This window comes from Corapipo altera, unplaced genomic scaffold, assembly GCF_003945725.1.
Source record: "Corapipo altera isolate COAL_440 unplaced genomic scaffold, ASM394572v1 174, whole genome shotgun sequence".
Classification (NCBI taxonomy): domain Eukaryota; kingdom Metazoa; phylum Chordata; class Aves; order Passeriformes; family Pipridae; genus Corapipo; species Corapipo altera.
The window spans coordinates 81,960-93,845 of record NW_020885022.1 but is presented as its reverse complement, the minus strand read 5'-3'; the positions used below and the strand labels follow the sequence as shown (position 1 = coordinate 93,845).

At 55.9% G+C, this 11,886-nt stretch overlaps 2 protein-coding genes across 2 annotated transcripts in view; one reads left to right on the top strand and one right to left on the bottom strand.

The window, feature by feature from the left end:
• The window catches only part of PRR29 (proline rich 29), a 4,640-nt gene extending 4,177 nt beyond the window's left edge, over positions 1-463 (bottom strand). Inside the window, exon 1 of the mRNA XM_027667881.1 lies at positions 377-463. Coding sequence (XP_027523682.1) covers positions 377-454 — 78 coding nt within the window. The 5' untranslated portion in view covers positions 455-463. The remainder of the gene's footprint in view (positions 1-376) is intronic.
• A 6,552-nt stretch (positions 464-7,015) lies between these two features.
• The window catches only part of LOC113959105 (vasoactive intestinal polypeptide receptor 1-like), an 11,002-nt gene continuing 6,131 nt past the window's right edge, over positions 7,016-11,886 (top strand). The window contains exons 1-2 of the mRNA XM_027667885.1: positions 7,016-7,090; positions 8,720-8,834. Of these exons, the coding sequence (XP_027523686.1) occupies positions 7,025-7,090; positions 8,720-8,834 (181 nt within the window). The 5' untranslated portion in view covers positions 7,016-7,024. The remainder of the gene's footprint in view (positions 7,091-8,719; positions 8,835-11,886) is intronic.

Sequence of the window (11,886 nt, the reverse complement as noted above, 5' to 3'; positions counted from 1 at the left end):
GGGAGCAGGGAGCAGGGAGCAGGGAGCAGGGAGCAGGGAGCAGGGAGGGGAGCTGCTCCCCGGGGGAAGGGGGTGGGAGCGTTGGAGGAGGGGGTCACTTCCTCTGACCCTCGTCTTTCCAGGGGCGCAGCCCTGCAAACGTGGGTGAACTGCACCCCTGGCGAGTCCCCACCTTTGGGGACACGTCCCTGCGCAGGGATGGCCTTCCCGGCTCCAAAGGGAGCAGGGAGGCGTTTTGTACCGAGCAGCTTTGCTGCCTCACAGCCCTCAGTGCCCCCCCAAAATCCCGACCCCAGCCCCTCTCTCCTCCCGCCTCATTCCATTTCCCACCCCCTATCCCATAAATCCAGAGGCAGAACTGCTCTCTGGGGCTTACGCTCTGTGGGATGAAGTAGGTCCCTGCTGGGGGGTCCCCCCGGGCCCCGTGAGGGTCTCCTGCTGCCCCCCTTTCCATGGCTCGGGCGATGGGGGGAGCGGATCCGCAGCAGGAGCCGGGATCGTTGCCACGGCTGCGGGGGAGAAACAAACCCGGAGGCTTGGCCGGGCAAGGAATGTCCCTGGGCTGGTTTTCCCCGCAGTGTATCCCCAGGAAAGGTCCTTTCCAGCGCTGGCAAAAGCACCCGGAGGGGCCGGGAGGCATCTGCAGCGTGTCCCTGTGGGGCTGAGCCGTGTCCCCTGACCCTGGGGGAGCCCCGGGATGGGAGAGCAAACCTGGCGAGGTGTTTCTGCAGGGAATGGTGGGAGATGGGTCTGGCTGAGTCTGGGGCAGGTTTGGGTGTCAGAATGGGGTTGGCTCTTCAGGATGTGCAGTGCCTGCTGTCTGATGGAGACACCCCTGCCTGTCTGTCTCTGTTGGTGGAGGGAGAAGATCCTTCCAAGCCATGGGATGTCCCCTCAGAGGTCCTCAGAAACATCCCCCTGGGCACAACCAAGGCACAGTGGCCCAGGATGTCCCTCAGCCTCAGTCTGGTCCCCAAGATGTCCATGGCACAGTTCCAGGTGCCCTGGGTCTGTCTCCCAACCTTCTGGACCACTTCCCCAGGGATGCAGTGACCAACCAGCACATCCTCCCATGGAAATCCCAGCAAGGTTTGGTGTGAGCACAAACCAGTGGCTCCAGCCTGCTGCTCTCCCTGCCACCAGTCCCTCCCAGGATGCTGCCAGGGGGATTTGTGTCCAGCAGACCACAACCAACTCACGTGTTCCATTTATCTCCCCCGTGCAGAGAGCTCTGTATGTCCCAACTCATCCCAGGGAAACGCTGTGGCTGGGAATGGTGAGTCTGTGGGAAATATTTAATCCCCAGCAAACCCTTTGCAGTGAAAAACCACTTTCTCCCCTCCAAGAGCCCAACTGATCCCAACCCCGCCGGCCTCAGGTATCTCTCCCCCGCCTCCACCAGCTGCATTTCTGTGGCTGCCCCTCTGAGGGATTATTTCCATGGATATTGCATCCAAAATCTGCCCTGCACCAGTAGCACAGATCTGGGAACTTTTCCCAGGAACTCAGCCTGCAACCAGCCCTGCTCAGCAAGCAGGGACAGATCTCTCCAAAAACTCTTGTTCTGCCCCAGATTGGCACCGAGACCCCCCCAAGTGCCAGGGGAGGAGCTCTCCAAGGGCCTCAGCCCCCAACCATTGGCTCCAGTCGGGCTGTTTTCTGCTTGATTAGATTTTTCTCTGTGTTCTTAATTTTTCCAAACCCCTCTGGATTGTTTTTCTGCCTTTTGTTCTAACTCCCAAATTCCAATTATTTGCACATTTAATTACTGTGCTGATTCCTCCTCGTTTCTGGCAGAGCCTGATGAGCAGAGCCTGGCTGTCAGTCCTGCTCTTATCTGGGGGAGGGATTCAAGCACCAGGACGAGGGGTGAGGGGTATAAGGAAACCTTGTGCCAGAGGGGGATGTGAGGAGTGGCAGGAGACCTGCTTGGAATGTTCTCAGCCCTCCCATGGCAACCTGAGCCCCTCTGGAAGTGTTATGGTCTGGCCTCCTGCATGGGAGAAGAGAAGGAGAAGGAGAAGGAGAAGGAGAAGGAGAAGGAGAAGGAGAAGGAGGAGAAGGAAAGAAGGAAAGAGAGAAAGAAAGGAAGAGAGGGAGGAAGGAAGGAAGGAGAAAGAGAAAAAAATAAAAAGAGAGAAACAGAGAAAGAAAGAAAGAAAGAAAGAGAAAGGGGAAGAAATGAAGAAAAAGAGAAAGACAGACAGGAAGAAAGAAAGAGAGAAAGAAAGAGAGAAAAAGAGAAAGAAAGAGAGAAAGAAAAAGAAAGAGGAGGAAGAAATGAAAAAAAGAGAAAGAAAAAAGAGAGAGAGGAAGAAAGGAAGAAAGAAAAATGAAAGAAAGAAAAAAGAAAGAGAAAGAAAAAAGAAAAATGAAAGAAAGAAAAAAGAAAAAAAAAGAAAAGAAAAAAAAAAAGAAAGAAAAAGAAAGAAAAGAAGGAAAAAAGAAAAGAAAGAAAAGAAGGAAGGATGAGCAGGAGGATCAACAGCCAGATGGATGCTGAGTGCCATGATAGGCACTGGCCAGGAAAGCAGAGTCTGGGCACAGGGAAATGCAAGTGTGAGGCCTGTGGGCTGGGGACAAAGGCAGCTGTGGCTGTGCTGTCCCCAGGACACTGCCTAGAGACACCTTTTATAGGCAGAAATGATCCTCCAGCTGGAGGTACCACCTCTCCTCACCAAGGAGAGGGGCTGAGGACCCTCATGAGAGGTGATAGCCCAGGGTCAGTTTATATTCCCCACCTTGGAGTGCTTGGTGATGGCACATCAGCCATCCCCATGTACATCCTAGAAAACCAGGGCCCAGGAGGGATCAGAGGAGTTTACAGTTCTGGTGGGGATGGACCCCCCTGTCCCCAGTAAGAGCCACCCTGCCAAACCCAACCCCCAGGATGAGACTTGTGCCAAGAGACACCCTGAGGGTGCTCAGCAGATGATTTTGTTGGCAGCCCTCCCTTTGGAAGCTCTCGAGCCCTTCTCTTCCTGTAACTCTGGGATTCCTTGTTCTGGAAACCCTCACCTAAACCTCAAACCCAGAGCTGGGATCTCAGCCCTGTGCCATGGTTAGGCAGAGCTTGAGTTCCACCACAAGCTTTGCTTTGGACCAGGAATTTTACCTTTTAGGACCAATGCAGTGGCCCTGAAACAGGGTCAGGCCCCTGGGGACCAGGAGGGACAGGGACCCTCTGCCAACCCCTTGGACAGGAACGTCTGCACCGTGTGGGTGCTGCACCAGGCGCCTGGAGCAGGATCCAGCCCCTCTGTGCTCTCTCTGCACGGATCTCTGCTTGCAGTGTGAGCAGGAGACACTGAACATGGACAAACTTTGCCAAATTAGCCAGGCAGGGGCAGCCAGGGCACGAGGGCGAGTCATCAGACGGGGCTCAGCAGGATGGTGATGCATCGAGCCGGGATGAGCTGTGCTCTGATGTGGCCTGGCAGCAATGACACCCTGAGCTGCCCTCAATAACACATCCCCTGTGCCATTTCCCTTCCCTGGAAACAAAGGAAACAAACTGGAGCCAGAGAGATTCCCAAAATGAGGAAACACCGGCAGGAGTCAGCAGCCTCGCCTAAGATTCGTGGAAGATGAAGTAAACACCGCTGAGGCAACACATCCCCCTGTAATCCCTGCTGGCTCCAGAGGGGGATCAGAAACCAGTCCAAAACCAGTTTGTCATTGCACACCAGGACAAGCCCAGGATGTGGAGTGGCAGTTTGGCAGCTGCTGTCCCCTGTGCTGTCCCCCATCACACTGTCACTCACAGCCACTTGGGCACACCTCTCTGGAGATGCTCTGTGGGTCCAGGACTGTGAGTGAGTTTAAGCTTCTTATTTTGAAAGGTAACTACAAAAAATACCACTTTCCTTTTCTAGGAGGTCTCATGCTGCTGGTGCTTTGAGACCCATCATCCAGTCACTGTGGTCTCCTCTTCCTCCAAATCACCCTTCACAGACCCTTTCCTGCCACAGAGCCCAAAACCAGGGAAGAGGTTGTTGGGGCAGGGTGGGGACACCCCACTTTGCTGTAAGGTGGGATGGAGGCAACACAACACGATTAGTAATTTCCAGCCCTTGGTAAATGAGCATTTGGCACTTGCAAAAAAAAGATTCTTGTCAGTGACTTCCTTTGCTTTGGAAACGGCTGAGTCATCCCTAATTCCTGACACACACCAGCAGCGATCCCAGCGCTGGAGGAGGATTAATGGGAGCACCCGTGGCTGAAGGGCAGCCTCTGGGGGGAGATTCCCTGGGGATTTGGCAGGGACACAGTTGCTGCTGTGTGCCACCCCCGGCCCTCCATGGCTGTGCTGCCACACCAAAGCCATGTGCCCGAGGCAAATCCTCCCATCCCGTCCCCTCCAGCCACTCACCACCATCCACCTCACTGTCATATGGGTGGATACGACCACCCCATATGGGACCACCGTGTGCTGGTACAGTTGGGGATCCCAGAGGGGGCTGCAGGGTCCTGGGCTGGCCAGGATTTGCAATCAGGTGAGTTCATCCTCGTTTATTTTCCACTTGCTACTGCAAAAGGGAACAATGGCCCTAAAACCGGCAGGGTTGGGCAGGTCACCCCGCACCAGGAAGGAGGTCAAGCCACCATTGTCTTGTCCCAGCTCTTCCTTGCTGGAAGAAGGGCAGGAGCAGCTCAGGAAGGTGTGGGTGGTTGGGCATGACCTGAGGGATCCCCATGGCTCTCCACTGGACAAGTGCTTCCTGGGGAAAGGGGAGAGCAATGCACATCCCACGGAGAGGTTTTCCAACCTCCCCTGGCCTTTCCCTCCACAGGGACCAGACCTGCCACCTCCAAAACCGGGGACAACTCCTCCAGCCCATTTTGCCACCAGGTGGCACCAAATTAAGTGGCCTTGTGGGGACACATCGGGCCACCCCCAAACCAGACCCCATCCCCCGTCACTCCATGCCAAGCTCGTGGGGCGATGCCAACTGGGGCACAGGGTTATTTGCAGCAGGGGTTTTGTTTAATTTGCCTCTCTGCACCCCTCCCACGTGTTTAATATGCTTTGGAAAAGTAAATGGTTACGTTTGGGTGTTTACATTCTAGCAGAACCATTAGATGTTAATGAGCCTGGCCGTGCCTGGCAGCCTTTTGTGTCAACATAACCACGGGCTAAGAGCAGAGTGGGCCACTGCTAATGATGGCAAACGAGGCCTTTCAAATGTTAAGGGCCCCGTTCTTTTATCTGCATTGTTTTTAGGGTTATTTAATTTACATAGCAAACCCTGTTGGGGTCTTCTTTGGCTTCGTGTCTCCCGATGGAGGGAGCAGTTATTGGGAGCTGCTGCCTCGTTAAGAGATGGTAATGATGTTGCATTACTAAAATTAGCAGCAGAAGCGGTTCTCTCTCCTCCTACCCCAGTCCAAAGTGCAGTGAAGCCCCCCAGCCCTCTGCCCTTCAGCACTGAGGCCCAAGGGGCATTTTCAGTCCCTTCTTTCACCGTCACCCACACCTGAGTTGTGTCAGTGAGGAGGATTTTGGGTGGTCTAGGGGTGCAAGGCTGGTTCTCTAATCCCAAGAGATTATCACAGTGTCTTCCCTGCACTCTTGGGTTTCCTCCTCCTTCCTTCACCTCTCCTGCCCTCTCTGCTTTGTCAGTAGAATCATTAAAATGGTGATGTTTGAGTCAAAATTCGCCTTGCTGGAGTGGCTGGGGCTTTCTAGTAGGGACAATTACATATATATATATTTATTTTTCATATATGCAATATATATATTATATATATATTTATATATTTTATATAGACTTTTGTATCTTTTTTTATAGAAGGAGAAGAGCCCAGGTGATGGTTGGGGGTCCATATCTGGCCCCAAAGGCAGCTGGGAGGGATGCAGGGAGGCAGCACTGGGTGTTTTGTGCTCAGGGAGGTGTGTGTCCATCCCAGGCTGTTCCTGTTCCCGGGATCCCCCAGCACCCCCCTGCTCTGCTCTGGTTTGGCACCGAGGTTACAGCACTCAAACCACCAAACTCATGAGCTCAGCCAAGACCAAAAGTCTCCACTGGGGCAGAGTTCAGGTTATTTTGCAGAGGTGTGGGCAGCTGTTGGACAGTCAGTGCCCACCCTGGGTCTTTCTGGGCCTTACTGGGCAGGGGGGTTGTTTTGGGGAGGGATTTGGGGTGCTCCAGGGAGGAGAGGCAGGAGCTGAGCGAGCAGGCAGGGTGGTGACAGGGGACAGGGATGGGCAGCACTGCCTGTCACTGGGGCCAGCAGAGCCTCCTGCCACCCTGGGGGAGGGCTTGAAGGAGCCCCACTGCCCCCAGGCCATGGGCACAGATGTGTCCAGGCAGGCACACGTGTGTCAGGGCATGTGTTTGCACACGTGTGTGCACAACCCCAGGTCACAGCATCTCCTCTGGGGTCCCCACCTTCCTCCACTCCCAGGTGTGGAGCTGCCCGGGGTGCAGCCTGACCCTTGAGGTGCCCCCTGCACCCCACCCCGGCTGCACCCCCACTTCCCACAGCCTTTAGCCAGCAGTTTTCCAGCCCTGCAGCATCCCTGGAGCAGGTGAGAGGGGTCCCTGTGCCCGCTGTGCATCCCCCTGGGCCCAGCTGGGAGCAGGTAAGGCGGTACTTGGGGGCACAGCAGTGGCCGGGCTGGGCAGTGCCAGGCTGGGGGGTCCCTCCCGAGCTGCTCCTCTGTCCAACCCTCTGCGTGGGGAGGGGGAGTGGAGGGTGGAGCCTCCATATTCCAGATACAGGAGCTGTGACATTCGGGCTCGCAGAGGAACAGAGCCCGTCGGCACTCGGGGACAGCCAGAGCCGGGGGGACACGGGCACTGGGTCAGGGCACCGGGGTGTGACCAAGGACCTGCTGCAGGAAAGGGTCCTGGAGAGAGACGGGAGCAGGACACGGCTGAGAAGGGGCAGCGAAGAGGGGAGGAAGGTGCTGGGTCACCCCGGGAGGTGCCGGGGTCCCCCACCCTCGGGGACATGCGGGAGGAGCTGGGCTGTCCCCGGCCCCTCGGGCTCTGAGCCGGGACACCCGCTGGTTCCAGCCATGGGGGTCCCATGGCAGCCGCCCCCGAGGCTGCTGGTCCTGCTGCTCGTCCTGCCGGTGCTCCAGGTGAGTGTCCCTGGGCACGGCGGGGCCGCGGGGGCACAGGGTGGGCGGTGGGCACGGTGGTTCCCCCCGGGACAGCCACCCCAGGGGCGGGCAGCGCTGAGAACACAGTGCTGCCCTCCTGGCCAGGGTGGGTTCTTCCCATCCCATCCCCATCCCTCCGACCCGGGGCGACGCCCTGCGAGCTGCCGGCACCCCCCACCCACTCGGGGGCTTTCGCAGCAGCTCCTGAGGGGGGGATGTGCTGACCCCGGTGATCCTGGGACCCCCCCCATGGCTGGGACAGCGCTCGGGGACCAGCCAGGACACGGCTCCCCAGGGTTCAGCTCCAGGGGCTGCCCCAGGGGGTGATGCCTCAGGGACGGACCCTCCCTCCCCACGGGGGTTTGGGGGGCACTTTGCTCATATTGTCCTACACCCCTTGAGGAGCCCCAAACCCCGAGGGCCCGGGGGAGCTCCCACAGGGATGGCTGGAGGGTGCAGGGGGCAGGGATCATCTGTGGGTGCTCCCAATCCAGGGGCAGAGCCGTGGGGATGTTGGCACCGAACCCCCATGGAACTGGGAGGGCACGGGGGGGTTGTGCTGCTGGAGGGATCCACGGTGAATAACTCCCCCCTAGACTTGAAAGATTGCTCCTGGGGCAAAGGAAAAGGAAAGGGAAATAGGGAGAAAGGAAGGGAAAAAGGGAATGGAAAAAGAAAGGGGAAAATAAGAAAATGAAACAGGAAAAAAAAAGAGAGTAAAGGAGGAAGGTTAGGTTAGGTTAAATGGGAAGGGAAGGGCAGGGCACCAATGCTTAGGAATGGGCACGGATGTATGAGAATGGAAACTTCATGGCCTGCTCTCAGTTCAACCTCAATCTCCCGGCTTTCCAGCTGGAATCAAAGGAGGCAAATCCCAAAAGCAGAGATTCCCAGGCAATCCAATCCCTGGACAAAGAGCCACTACATCCCTTGCACTTTTGGGATCTGTAGGGTCAGGACATACCCCTTGATGTTTCCTCACTTCTTTTAGCAAACCAACTTTAAGGAAACTGTGCCTGTTTTCCAGCATCTCCCAAAGAGCTGGAGAACAGGAGAAGGGTGAACTCCGACAGTGGTTGCTGATGCTTCCAATTAAAACACACCAGCCTGAACATGAGCAAACCCTGGGGAAGGATTATCCATGCCCTAAGAGGTGGTTTTCATATATCTCTAATTACATGGTTTCCTTGCTGAGGTTTGGAATGTGCTGGGCAGTGAAGCCGGGCTCTCCATCCATAAACTCGGCTCCACATGGGCCTGGTGCTGTGGTGGAGCCGTGCCCTGAGGCATCACAAACTCTCAGAGGGAATTAGAAATAATTGCAGTGGTTCTCTGTGGTGTTTGCAAGGCAAACAGCAGAAAGTGCAGGAAATGTCAGGCTCCAGAGCACAGTTCCATAGCTCAGCTCTCCTGGGGCAGCTGCTGCAGAAATAGGGAATTTTGTCTGGAACCTACCTGTTAATGCCCAACTTCCCACTGATCCAGTGGAAAGTGTCCCTGCCCATGGCAATGGGGTGGAACTGGATGGTCTTCGAGGTCCCTTCCAACCCAGACCATAATGTTATTCTGTGATTCTGCTGCCTGCCCTTTCCCTTTCCCTTTCCCAAGGTGCAAGGGACACATCCCGACTGTTCCGTCGTCTTCTATTTCCAAAAGCAAGAAGAGGAATGTCTGAAGATTATCAGGAGTGAGAGCCAAGCTCCAGGAACCCCTGGGCAGGAAGGTGAGTGTGAGCACCCACCACACACCAGGATCATCTCCTGCAGGATTTCCTGAGGGGTCTCTGGAGGGTGATCCATGATAGAGGGTTGCAGAGGGAGCACGGATGTGGAAAAGCAGGAATCTTCAGGGAAGTGGAAAGCAGCACCCAGGGAAAGGGTAAGGAAAATTCCTTGAGAGCCCTAAAAATGCTGCTGCAGGGAGAGAAGGAGGCTGAGACTGCAGTCAGGGTGGCTGAGAAACACAAACAACTGCAGGGACTCCATCCTGACAGATTTATAGAATCATGGAATGGTTTGGGTTGGAAGAGATTTTAAAGAACATCCAGTCCCACCCCCTGCCATGGGCAGGGACACCTTCCACCAGCCCAGGTTGCTCCAAGCCCGTCCAACCTGGCCTTGGACACTTCCAGGGATCCAGGGACAGCCACAGCTTCTCTGGGCACCCTGTGCCAGGGCCTCCCCACCCTCACAGGGAGAATTTAGGGCATAATGGCTCTTCCAGAGTGGTCTGTGCCCCTGGCAGAGCCTCCTGTCCCATCCACCTTCTCTGCACTGATGCCAGGCTACCACCACCAGAGTCACATTGTGCCTGTCACCACTTCACATCTTCTTGCCTTCCTAATTCAGTTAGTTTTAATGCAAAACGTGTTCTAAGCAACTTAATTTTTACATAGCTGGGACTTTTAAACAAATTAACTGATTGAAAAACAGTTTTGAAGTGCTGCCTTTTTGCCCGTTTTTTAAAATTGCATTTCAGTTTCTGTCCAATACCAACAAACCCAATTTTCTGGGCCAAAATTATCACCTGGAGAATAAGGAATGCGTCACTCAACGGGTCTCATCTAAAACCAGTGTAAAAATTAAGCTTCTCAATAAATGCATGTAAAGGTGCATAATTGCTTAGGTAACTGCAGAGATGCAGTCTATCATCCAGCTTAGCAGAGAAAAGCCAAGTTGATTGGGAAAGGTCCATTTTGCAGCCCATTTTGTGCCAGCCTGGGGGAAGGAATCTCACTGTAGGAAAATAACCAAGGAGCACGAATGCATAATTAAAATCAGGATTTAATCCCGTGTTTCCTGCCAGCAGAGTGCCACCTCTGCTGCCCACCTGTTCTGGATTTATCCCTTCCCCCTTGCTTGTGCCAATGGGGAGGGTCCTGTGGACACTGTGACGCAAAGTGAGGATACTGGGAAAGGCTCAGATCCCCTGGACGTGCTGGGAGGTGCTCCAGGGTCTCCCCAGAGCCTTCTCTTCTCCAGGCTGAACACCCCCAGCTCTCCCAGCCTTTTCTCACAAAAGGGCTCTTCCATTTCTTGGATCACTTCCATGGCCTCCTCTGGACTGTAGGTGCCATAAGTTCCAGAGGGGGCCAGGAAGATGCTCCAAGGGCTGGATCCCTCTGCTCTGGAGCCAGGCTGGGAGAACTGGGGGGGTCACCTGGAGAAGAGAAGGATCCAGGGAGAGCTGAGAGCCCCTTCCAGGGCCTAAAGGGGCTCCAGGAGAGCTGGAGAGGGACTGGGGACAAGGGATGGAGGGACAGGACACAGGGAATGGCTTCCCACTGCCAGAGGGCAGGGTTAGATGGGATATTGGGATGAAATCCTTCCCTGTGAGGGTGGGGAGGCCCTGGCACAGGTTGCCCAGAGAAGCTGTGGCTGCCCCTGGATCCCTGGAATTGTCCAAGGCCAGGTTGGACAGAGCTTGGAGCAACCTGGGCTGGTGGAAGGTGTCCCTGCCCATGGCAGGGGGTGGAACTGGATGTTCTTTAAAATCCCTTCCAGCCCAAATCATTCCATAATTCCATGACCCCTAGAACTGAAGCTCTCAGTGACAGTCCCAGTGTCCCTGCTCAGTTCACTGATCCTGCAGAGCAAAAATGAAGCCAAACCTTGACACAGTAGTGACAGCCCTGCAAATCCCTCCCAGACTGGTCAGATTCCCACAGCCTGCTCTGCTGAAATCAGGGGAATTTAATTAGACTTGTCTGAATCCACATTCCCTGGCTGGGAATAGACGTGGCTCCAGGTTAGTAATGTATATTTGCAAGGTTAATAATGGAGATGTACAAGGAGGAGAGCTGTCCTGGAATGTGATGTCTGTGTCTCATCCTGGGGTGCTGCAGCACTAATTCTTCAAGGCCCTGAGTCTGCTTGGCCGTGTTTATTTCCAAGGCAATTCGGGAGTCGTTTGAAGAGGAATTTAGTGCTGGAGACAGAAGCAAAACATGTTTAAGCTGATCACTGTTAGCAAGTCTTGCAGGGCTTTCTCCTGTCGTCTGGAAAGACATCCTGAGCTGAGCCTCCATGGCTGCTGCATGCAGAAATACTGCATAAACCTGCATTATTTTAGAACCCACAGGCAGTTCCCACCCCATCCCACACCCTCATCCCCAGGATCTCCCCGCAGGAACTCCGGTCTGATGGAGCCCCAGGAAATACCGGGTCCCCTCTCTCCACAGGGTTAAAAGGAGATCTCAGCGCTGGGGAGGGGGAATTTGTTCCCAGGACTGGAGCCAGGATGCTCCTGATTCCTGAGGGGGAACGGCGTGGCCCGGAGATCGGGTGACGGCTCTGCTCTCACCTTACACCCGCGGGGCTGTGTCTGCTGCGGGCTGTGCCGGGGGCTGCGTGTGTCCCCCGGGCTGTGCCGGGACCGGGGGGGCTCCGTGTGTCCCCTGGGCTGTGCCGGGCCGGGGGGCTCCGTGTGTTCCCTGGGCTGTGCCGGGACCGGGGGGGCTCCGTGTGTCCCCTGGGCTGTGCCGGGACCGGGGGGGCTCCGTGTGTCCCCTGGGCTGTGCCGGGACCGGGGGGGCTCCGTGTGTCCCCTGGGCTGTTCCAGGAGGCTCCGTGTGTCCCCTGGGTTGTGCCGGGCCGGGGGGCTCCGTGTGTCCCCTGGGCTGTTCCAGGAGGCTCCGTGTGTCCCCTGGGTTGTGCCGGGCCGGGGGGCTCCGTGTGTCCCCTGGGCTGTTCCAGGAGGCTCCGTGTGTCCCCTGGGTTGTGCCGGGCCGGGGGGCTCCGTGTGTCCCCTGGGCTGTTCCAGGAGGCTCCGTGTGT